Consider the following 24,877-nt stretch of genomic DNA (forward strand, 5'->3'; position numbering starts at 1 on the left):
ACTTAAAAAAAGAAAATAAGTTATCATAGAATTATAAATCCAGGATATTCTGTACCTTAGATTTCATCTAGTTCAACTCACTCCCAGGTAGTTCATGGCAGAGGAGGAAACCCAAAGGAAAAACCATGATTCCTGGGCCAGAGTTTTTCTTTGCACCCTTATCTCCTTGGCATAAAATGTCGCGCGCGCACACACACACGCGCACACACAAACACAAACACACACACACACACAGCATTAGTAAAAGAAGCTGTGAATCAGTCTCAGGTTTTTTAAAAAACTTAATGGTTTCAAGACTGAACTGCTGTCCATTGAATGTTCTCAAATACTTATCTAGTCTTCGCTTAGAAGTAAACTAGATTCATAATTAGATGCAACACTTATCATTTTTCATGAAAAATATCAATTTTCTTAATGCATAAAGGTCTAAACTCATTGTTTTATGGTGACCATATATTTTTTAAAATCTCAAAATTCAAACAAACAAAAAACAGTTAATAAGAGAAAAAAAATCTATGAAAAGTATAGTGTCAGAATATAAATTTGTTTTTAATATAAAATGAATGAAGCAAGTTATCATAAATGTACCAAGAACCAGGCATACTTAAACATATATGGATACCCATGTAAACAGTACATAAGTGTTAATGAAAAGCAGCAAATTATAGATCACAAATCACAAAGGTGATGAGCTTAAAAAAGAAGCCAGTGAACTACTAAGAACGAAGGATTAAGATTGCTTTCAATTATTTACTGTGTTTTGGCAAAAACAAATTTCCCTTCAGTTGGCAGAACACAGAATTTTAAGAGCAACCTTCTGGGAAACACGCTCCAGGGACTTAAAATATATCCTGGCCTGTCCTACATGAAAACAGCATACTGTAATCAAAAGAGAAAAAGAACAGAATAATGAGACCATATGTCTCCTGGCTCTTTATCTTACTGCTCATATTCTAACGGGTGTGAATAACTTATTAGATTGCCAGTGAGCTGGAAGTCTGAAAGATAAATGTGGCCCAAGAATCCCCTCATCTGCTTACCTATAAATTCTCAAAGTGTGAAGAAAGTTAATCTTTTTAAAATAATCCCGAAAAGACTGTTCTGTGTCTGAGTAATTATTTAATGACACCAACACCATGTCATATTGAATATGGAAATAGCCAAAGCTCTATAATTCATCAGAGAAAAGAAACCTAAAAATAGATTCCAATTCATTACATTATTTATAAAGGTAAAACTTTCTTAGATACTGACAATTATTTTAAAATATGGTAGCAGCTATTCAGAGCCAACGCTCAAAATGCTTTCCAATGGGGTACTGGCTCTTCCATTTACATTACATGTATCTTTCTTAAATTCTAGAAAATTATCTGCCAAATATTTCTTTGAAAATTACCTCTTCCCATTTTCCTCTTTTTTATTCTTCTTCTGAAATTCCTATTGGGTTACTGAATAATTTTCATTTTACCCTTCATATGTCAACTTCTCTCTCATATTTTCCAGTGCTGTCACTATGTGTTACATGCAACCTAATTTCCTCCAGTTGTCCTACCGTTCACAAATTCTTCATTCAGTCCTGTCTAATCACACTTCAGCCCACCCTTGAGGTTTGGGGGTTTTTAATTTGAGGGACAATATTTTTCATTATTAGAAGTTCTGTTTATCCTTTTCAAATCTGCCTGGACTTTTGTAATTCCAATTAACCGAAGTTCTGGGATCCAGTCCTGCTGCTTGTTATGCCTATTGACTTTCACTCCTAAAAGACTTCTTCTACATACGTTAGTAAATATGGGATTGTGACTTTTGCTAAGTGAGACTTTATCTGCAAATTCTGTGTGGTTTGGATTAGAAGCTGTATTCTTCCAGAATAATGGCTTCTACCAGGTAACCCACGGAGGCAATCAGCCCAGGACAACTTCACTTCTACCTGTGGGTTCCCAGAAAATGCAAGTACTATAAATTTGACCCTCAGGAGGACTCTTTAGGGGAGTAGGCATTCTTATTCCATATAGATTCAAAATCGATTTGCCTGTTATCACATGGCATTAAATTCCATCCACATGCTGATGACTCTCAAATTTCTGTCTCCAAATCAGACTTCACTCCTGAACTTCAACTCCTATAATCAATTGCCTATTGAACACTTTCCCTTGAATGTCTAATATGCATCTCAAATCTTACCACATCCAAATCTTAATCTGATTCTTTATTTCCCTTCCTTGCTCCTTCCACCCACCCCACTACCACCAAAAAAAAAAAAAAAAAAAAGGTCAGAAAAACTCCAGCCTTCCAGCTCAGGCCTAGTGGTGCACATGGCCTCAACTCCCATTCACCACTCCAGATGTGGGTACACTTGGTGATTTCCTTTCTCTGCATTCCAGCACCACTTAACATTGAAAAGATTTACTTATAATATTATATCCGATAGAGAGCAGATGCTTTACCCCATCTGTTTAGATGGTCACATTGATTAAGAGTCCTCAGTGTTGGCTTTTCAAATGGGAGCAGGAAAAGGAGGCTACTTTAAATTGCCTATAGTTATCTCTTCATACCAGGTTACTCTTAGGGCCTGTTCCTTTCAATATAATGCTACTAATAGGGCTCAGAAAAGTATGTAGAAACCACTTCCTGCCCAGGTACAGTGGCTCACACCTATAATCCCAGCACTTTGGGAGACCAAGGTGGGCAGATCACTTGAGGTCAGGAGTTCGAGATCAGCCTGGCCAACATGGTGAAACTCCGTCTCTACTAAAAATATAAAAATTAGCTGGGCATAGTGGTGCTTGCCTGTAGTCCCAGCTACTTGGGAGGCTGCGGCACGAGAATCACATGAACCTGGGAGGTGGAGGTTGCAGTGAGTGAGATCGGGCCACTGTACTACAGCCTGGGTAACAGAGTGAGACTCTGTCTCCAAAAAAAAAAGAAAAAAGAAAAGAAAGAAAAAAGAAATCACTTCCTATTAAGAAACCATGAATGTGGATATATTTTGGCTTTAGGATAAGGACCCTCACAGACTGATAAACTACAGATTCGTATTCAAGATCCTTCTAATAATCTATCTTATCTTACAGCCACTATGCCCCCAATGCAGCCAGACCTACCTGCTGTTGCTAAAGTATGTCTCAGTGACATCTTTCTTCCAAGACTTTACCCATGTTTTTCTATCTGGAATGTCCTTCTCACTTTTTAAAAAAGCCCATTTATTCTACAAGGACCAGTTCAAATACTACCTCATCTGCAAAGCCTTCTTGGATCCTTGTCATGTACCCTGCTTTTGGCTTACTTTCCCCTCTGCCGATACCTTTACTAACTGACCACTTACAGCAATGCAGTTCTATTCCAATTACCATGTTAGTCACAAAGGGAAGCACAAACAAGAACAAACTCAGACATAATCCCCGCTGAGGAACAAAATTTAGTAGTATGTCCAATCAGACTTGGTTGGGTCCATCAAGGACCAGTAATGTTCATTTGGACAACCTCACTGCACCATACCTCCTAACCTCCATAGTGGCTCAACCCACAGCAATTTTTCTCGCCTTTCCTTACACCCCAGACTCCCTGAAAGAAGTGAGGTCTTGTCCCAAACTCCGCAGCTCATTTGGCTAGGGTTCTCAAGTAAATACTTGTCAGCCCTCTTCCTGATCCCCAAACCCATCATTAGTGGCAAAAGTGATGCCATGAACGGCTAGACCTCCTAGGATCATAACACTGCTCTTCCAGACTCTGGTGTCCTGCCCACTGCCTAAACTCTTGATACTATTTCATATGCACTAGACTGGACCACTCAATACCAACATTCATGTGAGTGACATCTGTGCCTACTAAATCACATTAGGATACCCTGGAAGTCCTTGCCAGGGCTAGTCTCTGGAATTAGACAAATCCTCCCCAGACCATGTTATTCATTCTCTCCTTGCTCTTTCCTTCTTTCTTTCCCTTTTTAACACTTGACTTACCATTGCTCCAGGTGAAGCATCATAATGGCTGTGGGGGACTCATTCAGTCACCTCTAATTTCTCTATTCTTCTGTCTAACACTCCCTAATAGGTACTGTAGATTCATCCTCTTTCCTCCACAATAGTTTAACCTGATACAGAATGAGTCAAGCACAGAGAAAGACAGCTACATAGGGTGCTAAAAGAGGCTATCCAGTGGCCAATACCTAGAGGGGTGACTCTACTACCACACATGGCAAAGGAAAAAGGGGAAAAGAAAAGGCAAAGAAAGTAGCTGCCAGAAAAACAAAAAGTCCCTTTCTCCAGCTTCCTTCACATTAACTGTTCCTCTATCCTTCTGTATGAGCACTGTAACATACTCACCTCTTTTATTCACAGTCTTATTTCCTAAGCACTATATTGGTTACTTAAAATCTGGCAAAATGGTTGCCAGAAACAGTGACGTAATACAGCTTTATAGATGGTATTGCATCAAATATTCTCTTAATAATATCAACATTCCAATTCATCTGGTACTAGTTTCTCATTTCAAATTATATCCTGAAAGCACTATGTACAACTTTAAAAAATATATATATATAAAAAATAAATTTCAAACTATACAAAGGTGGTGAGAAAAGGCAATGAAGCCACATATACCTTTTACCTTATTTATACAACTGCCAAGTGATTCATGACTGATCTTGTTTCAGTTATACCCCTCCCTACCCTCTCAACCTCCACCAGGGTTATTCTGAAGCTAATCCCAGAGATATTGTCATTTCATACATAAGTATTTCATCTCACATCATTTATAGGTGAGATTATTTTTTTTAAATAATCAAAATATAACCAAATTATTATTAAACCTTTAGAATTAATAATCCCTACGCTGGGTGCAGTGGCTTATGCCTGTAATCCTAGCACTTTGGGAGGTCGAGGCAGGAGAATCACTTGAGCCAAGGAGTTCAAAACCAGCGTGAGCAACACAGGGAAACCCTGTCTCTAAAAAAATACAAAAAACTGTCCAGGCATGGTGGTCTGTGCCTGTGGTCCCAGATACTCAAGAGACTTAGGTGGGAGAATCACCCTTAGCCCAGGTTGAGGCTGCAGTGAGCAGAGATCGCACCACTACACTCCAGGCTGGGCAACAGAGTGAGACCATGTCTCAAAAAAAAAAAAAAAAAATCCTTAGCATCATTAAATATCCAGCCAGTTTTCAAATGTCCCCATCTGTTTTGTTTGCTTGAATCATAATTAAAATAAGGTCCATACGTTGGCATTGGTCTCAAATCTCTTGTATGCTATAGGTTCGCCCACCGCCTGCCCCGAGCTCTTCCCTGCCACCCTGAAATTTATTGGTTGAAGAAACTGGCATATAAAATTCCTCAGTTTAGCTTTTGCTGATATACTTCTGATAGTGTCATTGAACATGTTATATTTCCCCCTGTATTTCCTGGAAAATGATAGTTAGAGCTATAGGCTTGAATGTATTTGGTTCAATTTTCTGGCAAGACTACTTCACAGTGGGAAGCATGTAATATCTGGTTATCTCTCTTTTTGTGATGTTAGCAGCTGTTAATGATACTATTTTACCAGAGATTGCAAAACGGCGATACAGTGACATTCTATGATTCTTCTATCTTTTAACAACTGCGATATGCTAATAATGAGAAACTTCTCATCAATTACTTGGTTACTCAGAGCTACAGTTTATATAGCAGAAAAGGTAGAGAAAAATGCTTGAGTCTTTCCATTTATTACATTTTCAAAATGAGTTATTTCTTACCACCCTCTAAAGCTAACCAATTATTTTTTTTTCCTTTAGTATTACTGTGAACTTACGGTTCAAATATATTTAATGTACTGAAATATATTAAATATATTATCCTTATTATCCTTAGTGATCCTCAAACTATCTCATCTATGGCTCCTGAGTCCTTTAAGTTGCCCTCAGGAGTTTTTGACAGCTTCCTTGCTTTCTGAACTGACAAGATATTAAAAGCTCATCTGCACATCTCCTGCCCTAGACCTGCAAGTAGCTACTCTCCAAGGAGCCTTCATTTACTTTAGTGGGAACTGATATTTAGAGACTACAGTCTGGGTTCTAGGGGTGCTCACTGCGACTCGATTGGTCCTTGTTTCCAGGCATTGCCAGGGGAAAGAGCTAGAAAATTTACCATCACAGAGTCTTTCCTAACCTTAGAAACTTTTACCTGTTTCTCCTTTAAACTACACTAAAAATCCAAGTTTCCAATGATACTATCTTAACCAGTCATTTGCTTTATCCCATAAAATACACAAAAAAGCCTTAGAATAACAATACCAGCATAACCAGCATAATATGATTACTCTAACAGTTGAGGATTATACTTTTGGAGATGCTTTATCCTTCAGTTATAATCTATTAGGGCATATAATCAAATATCTGACATTTGAAATAGTGCCTCTCTGTATGGTTATGTAAGCAAATTGAGAGAGAGAGAGAAAAAAATGAATTAGAATCACCTGTCTCATTGTTTCAGTCTTTAGGACTCATTTACATTTTAAATTTGTTTTAAACTTGGGCAAAATATGTATGTGGTCCCAAAGTCAAAGAGACAAGATATATTCAGAGAAGTCCAGCTTCCAGTTTCTTCCCCACACTTTTCCCTCCATTACTCTGTAAATAACCATCTATTGTTGTTTTTAAAGTTTTATTTTATCCTTTCTTTTTAATTTCTTAAATATTAGCACTGCCACCTCTTTCTTTGATAAATGATATATACTATACTCACTTGTCTATACCTTGCTTTTTCCAATGAACATCACTCCATAGCAGTATGAAGAGATATTCCTCATTCCTTTTTACAGTTGTGGATATAGTAAAAGTTATTCAACAAATCCTGTACTAACCAACATTTGGGTTGTTTCCACCTTTTGCTATTTCAAACAGTGCTGTGATAAAAACAGCCTAGTGTGTGTTTGTGACTTTTCCTATTTTTGCTACTGTAACACTGAAACAGATCCCTCGAAGTAAAGCTGCTAGGCCAAAGGGTAAACATAAATGTAATTTTTCTAAATAGTGCCAAATTCTCTTCCCTAGTATTTACACCATTTAGCATTTCCTCCAGCAATGTCCGAGAGTGCCTGCTTCTTCCCTTCCCTCCACAGCCTCATCAAGAGAACAGCTTGTCAAACTTTTTAACTACTGTCAATATAATCGGCAAGAAATGACATTTCAGTAAAGTATCTGCATATTTCTTATCAGCTGAAAGGTCAGGCAATTTTTTCTACGTTTAAGAGCCATTTGCAATTATTTTTCCATAAACCATCTGTTCATGTATCTTACCCACTTTCTTGTTGAGTTGACAGTCTTATCGATTTTTTAGGGATATTAACCCTTTGTGATAGGAATTGCAAATACTCTTGTCCAATTTGTCACTTCTTTTTTTACTTAACTTGTATTTTTAGCCATGTAAAAGTATCAAATTTTATTTCCCATATTATAATCTGGATTTTGAGTTATAGTTAGGGTGTTTATTCTACTTCCAGGTTCAGAGGAATTCAAGACTTGCATAGTTTCATTTTTATACATTAAATGTATAATTCATTTGTAATTTATCCTTCACATAATATAAATCTAATATAAATTAAATAAATCTAATATTTATTTATTAAAATAAATCTAATATTGTCTTCCTTTACTATACACTTAAATTCCACGTGCAACTGCATCTATTTCCTTATTCTCTACTCAGCTGCACTGGTCTGTCTTTTAAGTACCAATCCCAGAGTTTTAATTAGAAATGCTTAATACTATGTTTCAATAATTAGCAGGGCTACAACCCTCCTCCGCTGCTCTGCTTTTGAGGGTTTTCCTTGGATTCTACTTATTTGCTTTTTCCAATAAAATTTATAATGAACTTGCCTACCTCCCGGAACACACACACGCACGCGCGCACGCACACACACACACAATCATGATAAAGTTATCAATTAAGAAGAATGTCAAAATTATGATGTTGAAACTAAAAGCTGGGTATAAGGACTAAAAGTTGAGGGAAAAGCCTTAAAATATTTTTCACCATTCTGTGCTTGTGTAAGGATATAGGCTGAACCCAGAAAAGCTTTGCTACATTATCATGGGAAAATTTTATTTAACCAAACTTACATTAACTACCAAAGGGACACAATTTATTTAATTTATATCACATATTGTATAACAGGACAGATTAGAAAAAAAAAATAACCAAATAACAAAGCACACAGGACATTAGGAAGGTACCTCCTCACCTTCCTTTTTCAGCCATTTCACAATGTTTCCCTCTTCCATTGTAGGAGACAGTGACGGCATTAGTATCTTAATGGGATCACCTGAAATTGAAAAAAAAGGAAAGATCAGCCACAACAAATAATGCACCTCTTGAGGCATCAATATAAGTTCAAGTAAATTAATGTCAAATTCAATTTGAAAAAAAAGGCATTCCAAAGTCTAAAAGATTCCCAACTGGTAAACTAAGTCTCCAGTAAATAGTATGGAAACATAAAATTCAATTTTTTATAACAATAAAAATGTTTTTTGGAATATTTTAAACTCTGTTTTCATAATTCCCCAGTGTTCTATGCATCTTCTCAAGCCAGGTGCTTACAAGTCAAAAAAAAAAAAGGAGAAAAATTGATTTAGGATTGATTTAGGTTTCACCTCCTCCTTTCCCTTTTGTTTCTGCAAAAAACATTTATAGGTAAAATGACCAAAGAAAAAGGCAAATAAGAAAACAACAACAAAACAACAATAAAAAAATAACAACAAAAACATGGTTCTGACGATCTACAACAGAATAATTAAGATCAGAAATTGGCTGTTTTTATTTTCCTCTAATATTATAGTATTCAAGAATCAAAGGTTCCTACGAATAAGTGTGAAAGGAAAAGTTTGCCTCGTCAAGGATGATTAGAATTTAAGTGGTTAAATTAACCTCACTTTTTGTTGTATACCACAATTCAATTGGGGATCCAGAGAAGTAGACCTCAAACCAGAATGATCTCTCAATGAAGCATAATTACATTTTCCTTAGGTATCAAAAAAGGAAACACTATGTATTTGTCCAGCAACACTTCCCAATCCACTGTCCAGGGTTACAATCAAGAGCAACATGGCTTTTAGATTACAATTTACCATGGTAACAAATACACCCATCCCCTGTAGTTTTCCACAGACCCTATTCTCCTCAGATAGTTCAACTCTCCAGACTCAAACAAGCAAAACACTGTAGCATAGCTAACATACTTCAAACGTGGAAGAACAGGGATTCTTTTGTCTCCACTGATGTTTTAGGTTAAAAGCAAGGAAATTCAGCACTAATGTTAAATGAGAATAAATATTTATCTTGGGAAGCTGAATAACTTGTACTGCATTTTCAAATGGAGATTTCCTATGGCTTCATGATAAAGGCGCTTCCACCTCTTTGAAGTATTTAAGAGAAAGTTTCTGTACCTCTCCACTTTTCCCTCACTCTGAAGGTCTGCAGAAAGAATGCAAGCATGCATACCTGCCTCAGTCCCTTCCTTATTTTAACAACTTCCTGATTATAGACAACCTGCAGTCTCCTCTCAGCTCCTCCACCCACGTGCTAGGCATACGTGGCCCTGCCTTTCAAAAGCAGCTCCACGGGCCCAGCTCTCTGTGTTCTTGCCATCAGGGCCCACTGGATATGAGGCAGCAATTCGGATATGTGTGCTTGCTTTGTACACACAGTCTCCCTCTAAAACAGAAAGTTCAAAGTCTAAAGTGGGGTTATACTAAGAAGCCCAATCTTAGGCCACAGATCTAAGTCACATTCTCCAATCCAATGTAACTATCAGCATTTGATCTCCATCTGTCTTACCCTTTCTCTCTCTCCACTGGCACCAAATTCTAAGAAGGTTGGAAAAGTAGAACTATCACTCCTAGTGCCCCAACAATGACACAGCCCAAACCAAAGTTCAAGTCAAACATGCCCATTTCATCAAAGAGAAAACCACAATCTAGACTGATTACAGCATGCGAATCTGCATGCTTAACTCTCAAAGTTGTGCTGACTTAACATCTCAATATTCCTTACAAACATGGATCATCAATTAATTAATGGTTATTGATAGCTTATATTCACTCAGAAATCCAAATATAGCAAACCAGACATATCAGATCCACGTGAGCATTCTTCATATATGTCTAATTAAATATCCTTGTAAACCTTTTCCCCACCTTGAACGTGCAGAATTCTTGTATTAAAAAACCACTTTTGCCGAGGTGGGCAGATTTGAGGCCAGAAGTTTGAGACCAGTCTGGCCAACGTGGTGAAACCCCACTCTATTAAAATTTAAAAATTAGCCAGGTGTGGTGGCACATGCCTGTAATCCCAGTTATTTGGGGGGCTGAGGCATGAGAATCACTCGAATCCGGGAGACGGCTGCAGTGAGTCAAGATCACGGCACTCCAGCATGGGCACAGAGCAAGACTCTGCCTGAGAAAAACAAAACAAAACAAAAAACCATCTTTACAGGCCAGGCGCGGTGGCTCACGCCTGTAATCCCAGCACTTTGGGAGGCTGAGGCGGGTGGATTATGAGGTCAGGAGATCGAGACCATCCTGCCTAACACAGTGAAACTCCGTCTCTACCAAAAATACAAAAAATTAGCCGGGCGTGGTGGCGGGCGCCTGTAGTCCCAGCTACTTGGGAGGCTGAGGCGGGAGAACGGCGTGAACCCGGGAGGTGGAGCTTACAGTGAGCCGAGATCCCGCCACTGCACTCCAGCCTGGGCGACAGAGTGAGACTCCATCTCAAAAAAAAAAAAAAACATCTTTACTATTGACAATGAATATTTCAAATGCACACGAAAACAGGTTATCTCTAAGTGCATTATATATTGAAAAACAGGAGGAAAAATAGCCACAATGAGTTTCCTAACTCCTAATTATGAAAGATGGTTATTTTGAAGACACTGAAGAACAAAGGCCATCCAACTCCAGTCCACCATGACTCTCAATAACCGTAGCTGCAACAGTTTCACTTAATTCCCAAGCTACCTCTAGTTGAAATGCTAATTATAACTAGAAGGTAGCTTTAAAAAATCTCTGCTTTTTTACTTAGTAAAATAAGTCCTTGTGAACTAAAATAGGCACATTAAAATATTAAATAGGTAAAAAATAATGCAAACTACTAAGTACAACCATAATGTTTTGTCTATAAAACGCTGGAGAACTAAATTCTTGAGTGAACTAAAATTAGGGAAGTGCACTTAGGGAAAACACACATACACACACACACTCTCACACACAGGCAAGATTATAACATTAGTGATGCATCTCCAAATCCAAACCATAACAATCCTACACTTAATTGCAAGAATTCTTCAAATGTGCATAAAGCTTAACACATTAAATGCATTTGGAGATAATAGAATGAGCTTTCTAATCCTCTACACTATGTGGTGTGTCTTACTGCCTTTTTCATTTTTTACATGGCTTGATAAAGAAATCATAAACAGTTGCTTAAAGAATGTACTGTCAGCCTGAGCCTCAGCATTATTTTTTTAAGCTCAGAATAACAAAGGCACTTGTTTTGGAAAAAAAAAAAAACAAAGGAGTGGGGGGTGGACAAAAAAACTCCTACCTTTTAAATAGCACCATGGTAAGAGGCCAGCCTCTTTTTGAAAACAAAAGCTTAAAAAAAAAAAAAAAAGGTCCCAATGTGTTCTTATCAAAAAGCTGAAGCCAGGCATTATGAACAGAATATTTCATAAATATATATATATTACATTTATATATCAAAGAGTTCCATTTCAAAGAAGCAACTAAATGGACCTCAATGATACTATAGCCAGATTCCAATTTATGACAAATACTAACTTAATTCTCTTAAAGTCTCTCTCCAATATTTGTATGCTTTGGTTCCAATTGTCATGACACAATTCATATTTATTTTATGATTCTATCTCCTATTATAATCTCTCACCTAAGAGACCTTCACATTTCCATTACTCTTGACATTAAGGACTATATTATGAAGCCTCTGCATTTATTAAGTATTATTTTTCAAGTTACCAAACCAAGAACCTCAAAATTTTTCATATTTTAAAAATAAAAAGAACATAATCGTTCCTTAGTCACCCTTCATGAAATGAACTGAAATTATTTATCTGAATTATGATAATATAATAATTCTGTAGTAGATCATTATCTTTACTCTGAAATGAAGGTGACAAAAACCAAAGAAAAATATTTTGGACATTTCCATTATTCAATACTATCTCTTGATAGATTATACTCACTTATTACAGAGAGCTAAATGTGCAGTATATTTTGTGGTGATTCTAACTAATCTATCCTCAGGCTTTCATGCTAGAAAAATCATTTCATAAGCATTAATATGTTAATAAAAGTACATATTTCTTTCTAGTATACCCTCTTTTGATTAGAACACTACATGATATCTTTTCCAGATGTATTTTTCTGATAAGAAAGTAATTACGCAATCATAATATCAGCTTGAAGTGACAGGACTGGACATAATTAATATCTGCCCTTTATGGCTGCTGTCAGCTCTACTAAGATAGTGTGGACTTTTCTAGACTCCTTGGAATGGAATTTTATCCTTTATCTAATATTAATTAATTTGCATTTGAAATTATATGCAGACTCCCTCCTCATTCCAGTAAGCTGTACATTCTACCATTCTCTTGTCAAATTAAGGCGGCCTTAAGATATGCACCAATTATGTTTCCTACTAATATTAGTTTCCCACAATTACAGGTAAGTAGTTTGCTGCACTCATTATACAGGTTTTTCAATTAGTACTCACAAAATACTCAAAATTTAGTTAAAATTTAACACTTTTGTAGTCACTTTAGTATTCTGCTCCTTCTTATAAAGCTAACAAATTATACCGAATTGGTTTGTGAAACCTACCCTTCTATAGCAGTTACAAAACATTTTTTAAAATTTTAAAATGACTATTGTAATGTATGTGGTCCAGTAGTTTATATTTAAACGTGCTGATTTTAAAAGTAAAGTCTCATGACTCATGAGAACTATTTTACTTTTTTTTTACATCAACAGAATGACACAATCAGTTACAATTTTTTGCTTAGCATATTGCTGTTTTCCCTGCCATTTCTGCTACATGAGCAATTTAGCAATCACTGAATTTTACAGTAATCCCTCTAAGCAATTCCTATATTTCTTCAAATAGGCTGTTCCAATTTTTCTATAGCATAATTCTGACTTCAATTTCAAATATGGTACACTAACCTAATTCTAGTTTCTTGTTCCCTAAGTATTTCTTTTATCCTAAGAACAAAACGCTCATACTTCACAGTAAACTCAATTATATCAAAGCTTTAAATTGATGATCTATATATGAACACTAAAAGGTCTCCAGATTAAAAAAAAAATTTCATACACGCAAACTCTTAAAATACAAATGCAGAACAAACTGTTTTATGGTTAATATGAAGCAGATTTAAGCTCCATTACTCTGACTAAAGTAAGTAAGGGTATTCAGCAGTTTACATATGGTACAGCTTAAACATCATGCTCCAGTTCATTTATAGGCTCTAGTTCATTTATAATCCAAGCATGCAAAAATCATGAAATGAAGATAGACCAAATGAAAAAGTAAATTACCCAGTACTTTCTCAGTGTGGCTCCCTGTCTCTAACATTAATTTGCTTCTTCGCTAATAGGGAGAGAGACTGTTCATTTAATCGTTTCTCATTCCAATGTCAGAACACACTAAATAAAACGGAGCCTTCAAAATTGCTGTTCAAATAAAACAATTCTGCCATCTGCAGGCTGGATGAAATAAAGCAGAATAAAGTAAAAGTAATTTAAAAATCAGCACTAGGCACATAGTAACACTTGGAATAAAGGCAGTTACATTATTTTTTATTTTAAATGAGCGTTTGCCATATAAGTCTTCTTTGTTCAAAGAGTTACTCTGGTGTGGTACTGGAGTAAAAATAGACTGAAAATGTCAATGGACCACAATCGAAAATGAATGCACAACAGTTTGTATGAAAACAGCACTTACAGGTCTTGGCATGCTAACAAACATAAAAAAGATAACCCATAAGCAATATATAGGTTGAGTATGCCTTATCAGAAATGCTTGGGACTATAAGAGTTCTTAATTTCAGATTTTTTCCGATTTTGGAATATTTGCATTATTCTTACTGGTTGAGCATCCCTAATCTCAAAGTCCAAAATCCCAAATGCTCCAATGAACATTTCCTTTAAGCATCACCTCTGAGCATCAGGTCAGTGCTCAAAAAGCTTTGGATGTCAGATTTTCAGATTAGAGATGCTCAAACCTGTAGATGATATCATCCAATTTCTACCTGCCCCGCTTGTACACACACAAAGAATGAAATGAAATACTCTAAAATGGCAACAGTAGTCATCTCTAGCTAGTGATATTACTATAAGGGCTTTTTATTTCTTTTATTTCTGATAACCTATATTTTCATATATGTCTACAATAAATTTATCCAATCTTACTTCCTCTTTCAAACTTACCTAACACCAAGTTTAAAAATGTGCTGTTTGTTTCTGTTATTTTTAAACAGAACCCACAAGGACAGAGAGAAAAGAAGGAATAATGGCACATAATTTTGGAAGCAGAAAAGTAAATAGATAAATAATAATCAGCTAAAGAGACCCTAGAAAGCCATATCCTAAGCCAGGGAGGATTTGGGTGGCTGCTGTTTGAAAAGTAGCTAGATACCTGGATCCCCTCTCTTAATCCAGTGGTAGGTAACAACTCATTCAACAGAACCTACCCTCATTCAACAGAAGACTGAAGCTTGTTTTCTCTGCAGAGGGCAAAAAGAGAGCTTGAAGTTCAATGTACACAACTGGGGATATATAAAAACTGCAAAAATAAGTTAAGTGAGAAAGTATCTGATGTGGCTGACATTACAGAAAACTGTGTGGAGAAGTTATTACGTAGTGTTAGATAAATTAGAAATTATCACAGAGAAAAACTTAATTAAAAATTTAAAAGGCAGTAATAACTGCAGCAAAAAGAAGGCTAACAATCGAAATATGGGACAATCCTCAATTGTGAATAATATTTGTTTAGTGTAAACAGTGAATATTTGACCAAGACTTACAAAACAATTTCACTGGGGAGGGAAAACAGAGGGTGGCACTGACTGTCAGTCATCCACAGATAACGTCTAAAATAGAAACAGGGATATAGGCAAATGCCAGAAGGAAGTTAAAAGACAAAACCAGTTGCTTCTAAGGCAGACTGGGAAAGTTGGGTGAGATGGGGCAGAGATCCACTGTACTGTTACAAGCCTTTCAGTACTATTTAAACTATAGGCATGTACTATTGTGCTACATGAAATATTTTATTATTTAGTTAAATATTTAATTTAAAAAAACTCAGGGAGAAGCAGAATACCATAGTGATTTAGAGAGCAGGTACTGGAATCAAACTGCCTAGGCTCAAATTTCAGATCCACCACCTACAAGTTATTTATTCAATCCACGTCTGTTTCCTCTTCTCTAAAATGGTGCCATAAATAGATTTTTGTAAAGAAATAAGGTAGGCTGGGAGCAGTGGCTCATGCCTGTAATCCCAGCACTTTGGGAGGCTGAGGCAGGTGGATCACATGAGGTCAGAAGTTCAAGACCAGCCTGGACAACATGGTGAAAGCCCATCTTTACTAAAAATACAAAAATTAGCCAGGCATGATGGCACTTGGAGGCCTGAACCTGGGAGGCAGAGGTTGCAGTGAGCCGGGATCACCCCATTGCACTCCAGCCTGGGCGACAGAGCAAGGTTCCTTCTCAAAAAAAAAGAAAGAAAAAAAAAAAAAAAAAAAAAAAAAAAAAAAAAAAAAAAAAGAAGGTAACACATGGGGCTTGGCAGAGAATAAGTCTCGAAAATGTTAGCTATTTATTTTTGATGGGCAGCATAGAAATAATTAAGAGGGTATATGCTGGAGGCATTCAGATAGCTGGCTAGATGTATCACAATATCCTATAATATTGTTAAGATGTCACAATATTGTAGAATATCACAGTTCCTACTTGGAGTAATGAGAGATGCATTCACAGGTTCCTTTCACCTTCCCAGCCTAAACTTGAAGGTTCCCTTTTTACTCTCTCCTCTACCTAATTCAGCAGTGTTCTCATGACTAAAGTACACTAATTCTTAATCTCTATTCCAACTACATTTCATATTTGAAAACCAAAATCTCATTAAACTCAGTAGGCATTCAACAAATGCCTACTGAACACTTGTTATCCTAGCCCTAGACCAAACCAGATTCTTCACCTCAAAAGGATTACAATTTAGATGAGAAGATAAATACACAAGTACTAGACAGTAGTAGATAAAAGTGCCATTAGACAATCAAAGAATTATGAGAGCTGAGATTCTACCTGATGAAGACTGGAAAAAAAAAAAATCTGTACTAGTACTACTTAATATCTATTAGGATGGCTATTATCCAAAAAACAGAAAGCTAGGAAATGATGAAAATGTTTATGGAAATAGGCTTTAGACTAGGTGGTACTTATGGACAAATTACAGGGAGATCTGAGTCCTCTGGACTCAGAATTATATACAAAATTTTGTATGTATGTGCTTTCCTGAAGAAGTGGTATAGCTTTTATCAGTTTTCTAACAGATTTGTTCCCCTCCAAAAACCAGGGCTAATAGATTCCCAAGCAATCTCTCCTGAATTAGACATTTGCTGATCCTAATTTTTCCCTACGAATGTTTCATATAATAAAGTCCTTGATTTATACAGTAACGGAAAGGTATCAAACAGATCACTAGCTATAGTAAATGTACTGCCTACCAAAAAAATGAATCACCATATACCCCATCTTGTTTATAGAATCTGCTGATTCTATATTATTATACTTTTACTTAGTATCCAACAGCACATTAGAAAAGAGGTTAGCCAGAATTTTTAGATAGCATATGGTGTAGAATGCATTTCCTTTGAATGAAATAAACCAAACATTTTAGAAGAGATTTCAGCTTGCAATACTGGCCTTCTTGGTATTAAACTATAAAATTAAAATTCTACATAAATCTCACTTTACTTTGCCATCTTGGGAGAAGAGTAAAAAGAAATTAGCATTCCATTTATAGCCTAGCAAAAGAACACACACACACACACACACACACACACGATACTTTGGGAACTTACACATTTTGTTGTAAAAGGCAAATTAAGCTCAAGACAACAATAAGAAGGTATATTTAAGAGTACGTCACCTTAGAAATTTACAGGTAGGAGAAGTCAATATATACTCTCTCTTAAATAGTCATGCCACCCTTATACGTACTCAAGAATTTTGGTGTCCTTAATTGTACTAAAATGATAGGCTGTCACAGAAATGCTAGTCTACAATGCAGTTATTACTATGTCTGATTTCATTTTTTTTAAAAAAAAAAAGCAAAAATGTTCATATAGAATGTACACATGTGAACAAAACGTCAGCATGCTGACACTGTTCTGCTGAAATCTATAATCAAGCTATCACTTGATACTGAGGTAGACTATGGTTAAGGAAACAGGCATTGGTGTCAGATCTGGGTTGAAACTTGAACTATCTACCAGAGTATAGCATTAGTTGTGAGTATTAAATGGAGCTGATTCATGTAAAGTGCTCACAAGGGTGCACAGTATATAGTAAGCTCTCAATAAATGCTACTTATTACTCCCAAACCTACTCCCCAAATTTCTTTCTTGCTGGTAGAAGCTTAACTTTGTTCAGTTATATATTTTTCTTGTGCATACATACTCAGAGTTAGTGATTCCACACTCATCCCCTTGATTAGCCAAAGTTTATCCATTTTTCACACAGTGAAGTCAAGCCAGTAACTAACTTAAGAAAGGGCAAACGACCCAATTCTGGTCAATACAAGAAAATTCTGCTGTGGTAACAGAAGATGTTTCTTTGTTCTGCAAAAAAGACATCCAAGAAGAAAGATCCTCTTTTCTTCCTCTGGACGTCATCAGGTGCACAGTTCCAAAGTGGTCATCCACTTATCCACTAACCTTGGGTAAAATGCTAAAACCTCTCTGAGTCTCTATTTCTTCTCCTATGAAACATGGCAAACCTTTGCAGGGTTTTTATGAGTTAGAAGTAATGCAAATATAGTGAGAGCTCAGTATGTGATGGCTACTTCTAATATGCTGCTTTCATATACAGAATAAAATGCTTTAAAACAAAGTAAACATATACAAAATATTTCCTGATCATCTAAATCTTCTTAGTCCCTCCTGTTGCTGCCTGTAGTAAGATCTCATTTACCCCTGCCCTATTTTCTTTGGATGGGCAAACATCTCAGCTGAGTAGTCTAGATCTGCTTTGCTTAGATGATACATTTTGCTTGGTCATTACCTAGCGCAGAAACAATTAAAATAAAGGACTACTGCACCACTGAGCTATTCTAGTCATGTGGTCATAGCAACAGACATGCCAATCATCCATTCTCAACGTATACTACTTTCTTAAAGAAAATGTCCAAATCGTAGCCTTCGAAAGAATCAGCCTTGCGTGCCCTATAGCACAACTGATCTATAGTGGGTCAGTCAGTTACTCTATTCAAGGAATTTGGAAGGAGATTACAGAAATGATGGTGGGCACTTAAATTAAACTGACAGAGCATCGTGCATAAAGGCCTGAATCACCAATGAGGCAAGGCAAGCTGACATTGAGAAAGAAAAGACAGGAGTAAACAGATTGATAATCACAAGTCTGCACAGAAAAACAAAGTAAATAAGAGAAAGAAGACAAACAATAGGAGCTCTAGAAGAAATAGATGGAATAATTATGGTTTCCCCATAGCCCTGCAGCACTTTATAAGTGATGTTCTATCCTTTTAATAAATCCTACTTTTACTACAGCTTTCTACATGTTTGTTTCCACAGGTAAATGAGAACTCGAAGGACAGTATCAATCTGATCAGTTATCAGTGTATCAGCACTTAATAAGAACCAGGCCTAAAAGAGTATCTGTGTTTTGGCAGAAATACCATACCATTAACTCTATCAAGGAAGTTCCCTCTCTCCTTGTTATAGCACTGCTGTCAAAAACTCATATGCCTACAAAAAACAGGCAGGTGAGAAAAGAGGACTAGCATCTTAAGGCTTTTTTCTTTAGATTCTGACATTCTTTATTGTCATATTAAATGGATAAGCATTTTCCTCCTTTACATAAATACACAATATCTGCTTTCTCCCATTTTTCTTGGTCTTTTGTCTTCTGCTTTCCATAGAGATAAGGGTAGAAGAAAAAAATGACAACTAGAGATGATGCAAATACCAAGGGACATTCAGCCTTGCTAAGATGTAGGGGGGATAGTGACAAAGTAGGAAGCAATTTCCTACCTAAAAAGAATAATTATTATTCAGTGTTAGATAATTGTCACCACATAGGGTTTAACTTTCAATTTTAAAGAGAAAACAAACATCTAGATTTGTCTGTAAAGTCTCCTGATTTCAAACTTTTGCCATAAGTTTTTCTGCTAAAACAATGTGGGTCAGTTCACTGGCTGCCAACTTGCAATCCTACTGTAGGCTCTAGTGTTCTTTTATAATGTCCTGGATTTCTAGCTTCCTTAGGTATGTTTATTTAACGTCTATAATATGCAAGGCCTATAATTACATACTAGGCAAATCGCCACCAAGATTGAACCTCATTTATTTTTCTATTCACAGGTTATTTTAAATTCAACATGTTATTCTTCAGAGACAACTTAAAACCAATATTATTAATTAACATCTTACCAATTATATACCAAATCATACTACCTACTCTGAAAGGACCATAATTTAAACTGTTTGAAGTTAACTGTCTAGGGTAGGTTGAAAAACTGTTTACAGATGCTGTGTCAATTATATAACTAGCACTCTGGCCTCTGGGTCTTGGTTTCTGCTGTTCCTTCAGCCTGTAATGGCTGGCATCTCTTCCTCTAAGAAGCTGCCTTATATATTATTTCCTGATCATCTCAAACTTACCCCCTCTGAGCTTACTGCATACACTACTGAAATCATGCCTTTATTGTTTACATTCCCAAAGACACTATAAATACCTTAAGGATCAGCCCTATATAGAATTTTGGATTGCATGTCCAGAAACTAAGTATGATTAAATGTGCCATGTGGCAAATACTGAGAATCTGTTTGATTCAGCTGGCCACTACTTCCCAAGCAGGCTACCATGTGCCTAGCAGCTAACAGATGCCAATTTCTTCACCCATTCTTCAATAATATAAGTGGTGAGAAAGATAGTCTCTGCATTCTCACTAAATCTATTGAGAGAATGATACAAATTAAAGATTTGTTAAGCAAATTAATATATGTATACAAATACATACATGCACTTCAGTTCATTAACATAGTTGTGTGTCTTTAGGAGACTCAATTTCTCTAAGTCTTGGTGTTTTTGTCCAACTAAATGCAGATGATGCCAACTTTACTAGGTTATGTGAGAAGTGAATGAGAAATTCTAGGAAGTGCTAAGACAATGGCGTATGTCATAGCTAATAAAAATGCTGCCAACACCTCTTAAGGAAACCAAAACTCCAAAGGTAGTTCTAACTGACAAATTTTTAAATCCTGGATATTTGTGTGAAAGAGGAAACAGTTCAATAAACGTACTTAATGTACACAGTTTACAGTAATCCAAACAGTTGCTTAGTTTTATGAAACTACAGTTTCTACCAAGCTCAGAGAAAAAATACCATCGTAAATTCGCACTTTGTAAAACAAATAGTCCAAGGATTGCCACGTGTTTTCGGCATGGCAAAACAAAAATCTGTATGTAGGTGAAAGTCAGAAGCGGATAAATTTTGGCTCGGTATTAGAAAAAAAGTCCAAAGTTTCTAAATACTTAGTATTTCCAAATACTTTCCACAGCTTCACATGCAGAATGTCATGCCTCAAAAGGTTCACGTCCTAATACCCAGAAGCTATGAATATGCTGTTACATGGCAAGAGGGAATTAAGGTTAAAGATGGAATTAGGTTTCTACTCAACCTTGAGATGGGGAAAATATTCTGGATCATCCAGATGAGCCCAATGTAATCACAAGGGTCCTTGTAAGTAGCAGAAGGCAGGGGGGGAGTATTAAAAGTGATGTAATGTGATAAAGACTGAACCAGCCATTGCTGACTTCGAAGCCCATGAATCAAAGAATCTTAGAAATCTCTAGAATCTGGAAAACGTAAGGGAATGGGGTCTCGAGCCTCCAGAAAAGAATGCAGCTCCTACCAATAGCTTGATTTTAGCCTAGAAGATCCATTTTGGACTTCAGACCTCCAGAACTATGAGACGTGAATTTGTGTTGTTTTAAGCCACTAATTGGTGGTAATTTGTTGCAGCAGCACTAGAAAACTAATTTGGCTTTCTGTGAGATGCAGTGCCTTCTTCCTGACAGATGGTATTCAAACTGGATATGTCTAGGGGATGGGCAATAGGTAAAAAACATCATGAGGATGCAGGTAAGGATTGCTTGCCTAAGTGAGTTCCTAAAGGCATTAAACTGGGCCTATGTATACTTTTTTTTTTTTTTTTTCTGAGACAGGGTCTCACTCTGTCACCCAGGCTGAAGTGCAATGGTAGGATCATAGCTCACTGAAACATCTAACTCCCGGGTTCAAGGGATCCTCTTGCCTCAGCCCCTGGAGTAGCTGGGATGCCAGCACACCTGGCTAATTTTTTTTTTCAAGTAGAGGCAGGGGTCTCACTTTGTTGCCCGGGCTGGTCACCAACTCCTGGGCTCAAGCAATCTTCCAGTCTCGCCTCCCAAAGTGCTGGGATTACAGTCATGAGCCACCACGTGCACATTTTTGTGTGTAACCATTTATGGTACCTTCTCTGTATAGAGAGTCTGCAGCATTTTCAAAGATTCTCAAAAGGATCTGCTTGATAGACAAGATTAAGAACACTCTTCCCAGATTATATCTAATACTAAACTTTTAATATTCCATGATTTTCTAAGGCAGTGAGTCTCAAAGCACATTCCATTAAATGTCAAAATAAAACATCAGAACGCATCCAACATTTGTAAAATGCAGATTCCTGAGCCCCACACTAGATCAGACCAAATCTCTAGGAGCTGTAAAAAAATTTAATTTCAACAAACTTGAAGGAGGGAAGAGAGGGAATTCTGCACATACTGTTAAAGCACCTCTGCTCCAAGGAATATGTTATGAAACATTACACCAAAAAAACTGAAATAAATTGTTCCCATTACGGAATCTTTAGGAACCCCAATACACTCATCTTACTATATGGCTTTGTGTGATTTTTTTTTTTTCTGGGCCTCAGGTAGCTCAGAATACGAAGGCAATGTCTATTAGACCTATTTAAATTAAAATTCATTCTGTAGAGTGCCAGGAACGATGACTGGCAGGCAATACGTCAGATTAAAAAACGTCAGTCCTATTCTCCATCCCTGCTTCCCTCCAACCCTCTCCCCAAATAAGGAAAAATAATACCCAGCCTGCCATTTTGCATACTGTTAAATACTGCAAGAATTGTGTTAACCGTATCAATATCATTACTAAACGACAATTTTCTATAATAAACTTTTTGGTATGATTTATCTCCTAAATGTTCGCTCTTTCAAGCGAATATTTGCTTGAAACATTCTCCTGGACCTTTGTCTGTGATGCCGTAGGAATTTACAAATTTAAGTCTTCCACGAGTCATGGCGTGGGGTAAAACTCGACTGGCCTCAATGAAAACACCTCCCAACAGAGAGGCCTAGAGAATGAGTAAGAACTCCCAACAGTGGCTTTTCAATCTCGGCAACCTTGGGCAGCTTTTTCTCGTCCGAGACGTTTGACAACCCTAAAGAAACCTGAGCCTTGACTGGAAAGGGGGCTGAGGGAGGAGAGTTTAGGAACCCTCTCCGCGCCTCACAAATAACCCAAATTCCAAGGCAAGGTCACAAAGTCATACAAACCAGGAGGCCTAGGGTAGGGTCGAATTCTCCCAGCTGCCAAGAAAGCCCTCCACAGCATGCATTAGGCCGAGTCGGCGGACCCCACCCAGAGAAAGAGGGAAAGGAATAGGGAGGCCGCGCACCTCAACACCCAGACGCAGGTCCTCAATCAAGACTGCCCCTGTCCCAGGCCCATCACTCAGCTACACAGAGAAGCTGAGCGAGCCCCGGCCACTCACCCCGAAGCCACTGCGTGCTGTGAAACCATCTCCAATTAGCTCCGCGGCTTACAGACCACCCAAGAGCCCCCTTCACCAGTCCTATGCTTCGGCAGCCAGGGAAGCCCACAAGATAACGCAGTAGCCGCGGATCACAGCCTAGCCTCCAGGAGGCCGCCATCTTCACGGCCTTCTCACCGGCTGCCCGCAGCACAGCCTGATGTCCAGCATCAAGGCCCCGCCTCCCACATGGTTGGCCACACCCCCAGACGATCGAGGTGCCTTTAGGTCTCTCAGACTTGAAGCCCTCCTAGTCCCGCCTCCAACCACGTTGGCCACGCCTCCCGGGCAGTCAGGTGCGCTGCAGGATAGCCCAGCCGGAGGGGCCTTACCAGACCCCGCCCACCCTGTTCGCCCCGCCCCCGGGCTGCCCTCAGCGCCGCCTGATTGCATTTGCGGCCTTGCTGCCTCAACCTAGGCTGAGCGCCGCGAGTAAAGTGGTGCGGAGATTGGAGGCCGCGTGGGTCCCTGGTCTAGGCCATGTCTGGCTGTGACGCTCGGGAGGGAGACTGTTGTTCCCGGAGATGCGGCGCGCAGGTAGGGGCGGGGTCACCGGTACCGGTTATTCCCAGGAGTAGAGGCCCAGACGGAACCTGGCGGCGGGAGCTGGGCGCGGGGTCGCGGGCCGGGCGTTTGGCTGCGGGGCGGGGCTTCGGGCCGGGCAGTTTGCGACCCTGGAGCACCGCGGCCTTCGCGTTGGGAAGCAAGGCTGCGGCCCCAGGCGATCAGTGGTCCCGGGCGGGGCGCTCCGACGACGGGAGCTGGGCGCCAAACATTGGAAAGAAGCAAATAACGCAGAGAGAATAGCGTTTGGGTGACCTCAGCGGGTATTTATCAGGAAGACAGGCCAGAGAAGGAATCGTGAAGCTCCGAAGTGGAGCTGGGGCGAAGACCGCGCTCCCCGAGCTTCTTTTCTGCGCCCTGACCAGTTAGGCGTTTGGGGAGACTTTTGGCACTCGGGAGACATTTGCCGAACCGGAGCTGTGCCTCGGCTGCCAGCGCTTTGCCTTTGAACAGTTGCTCCTTGCCTATCTCCCTTTAGATGAATTGTGGGATGATCATGGGAACGATTCTTCCTTAAGCCGAAGTCAAAGGGAAATCCACCCTCACTCTGCATGTAGTTTTCGGTCATTTACACAAACCAACAGTTTTATGGAGCACCTTCTCCGCGCTCAGAGATGGCGGTACATAAGACAAATGGCCCAGGGTCTGGAGAACTAGACGAATAAGCAGTTTCAGCACAATATGATAAACCCCACCTAAGAGGCAGGGAAACCCCTCAAAATTAGCTCCCTTATTCCCCCTATCTTATTCCTCCCATGTATATCTTTCTTAGGGTTGAAAATCCTAATTAAAAAGTAGTAACTAGCAGGAGATTTCATTGCTAAGTATTTGTCAACCGCTGTCTTGTTTGAATAAGTGACTTCCCCAAATTAGCGAAGACTACTCTGAAAATAGAATGGTGGATAGGCAAGGTTGGATGGGAGAGAGAAGATCTTGGAGATAGGACAGATAATTGGAGATCGTTCCTAGGCAGGTGTGTATGGAGAAGTGTTCATGCCCTCAATCAGTAAATCTTAGTGTAATGTGAGCATCAAAGAGAGCCTTAAGGGACCCCAGAATAAACTAGGATTCTCATACCAAACATGGCCCACAGACAGCTTGATGGACAGGCATGTTTCATTTGCCTAACTCAATGTTCATGAAAAATTTGA

The 24,877-nt window shown here is 38.3% G+C and overlaps 2 protein-coding genes across 8 annotated transcripts in view; one reads left to right on the top strand and one right to left on the bottom strand.

The window, feature by feature from the left end:
- Positions 1-23,740, bottom strand: part of LOC105471551 (pyruvate dehydrogenase complex component X) — a 74,136-nt gene extending 50,396 nt beyond the window's left edge. Inside the window, exons 1-2 of one of the 5 annotated variants that reach the window (XM_071074884.1) lie at positions 23,722-23,740; positions 8,214-8,294 (exon numbers count right to left, since the gene is read on the bottom strand). In XM_071074884.1, the coding sequence (XP_070930985.1) occupies positions 8,214-8,274 (61 nt within the window). In that variant the 5' untranslated portion in view covers positions 8,275-8,294; positions 23,722-23,740. Of the gene's footprint in view, positions 1-8,213; positions 8,295-13,584; positions 13,609-23,123; positions 23,447-23,576; positions 23,601-23,721 lie in introns of those variants that run through there. The other 4 variants (XM_071074883.1, XM_011724077.3, XM_071074885.1 and 1 more) reach the window with 4 other exon arrangements.
- Positions 23,542-24,877, top strand: part of API (APAF1 interacting protein) — a 39,658-nt gene continuing 38,322 nt past the window's right edge. The window contains exon 1 of one of the 3 annotated variants that reach the window (XM_011724080.2): positions 23,542-23,699. In XM_011724080.2, the coding sequence (XP_011722382.2) occupies positions 23,643-23,699 (57 nt within the window). In that variant the 5' untranslated portion in view covers positions 23,542-23,642. The remainder of the gene's footprint in view (positions 23,700-24,877) is intronic. The other 2 variants (XM_011724081.2, XM_011724078.2) reach the window with 2 other exon arrangements.

The sequence above is a fragment of the Macaca nemestrina genome, chromosome 12 (assembly GCF_043159975.1).
Source record: "Macaca nemestrina isolate mMacNem1 chromosome 12, mMacNem.hap1, whole genome shotgun sequence".
NCBI classification, from domain to species: Eukaryota; Metazoa; Chordata; class Mammalia; order Primates; family Cercopithecidae; genus Macaca; species Macaca nemestrina.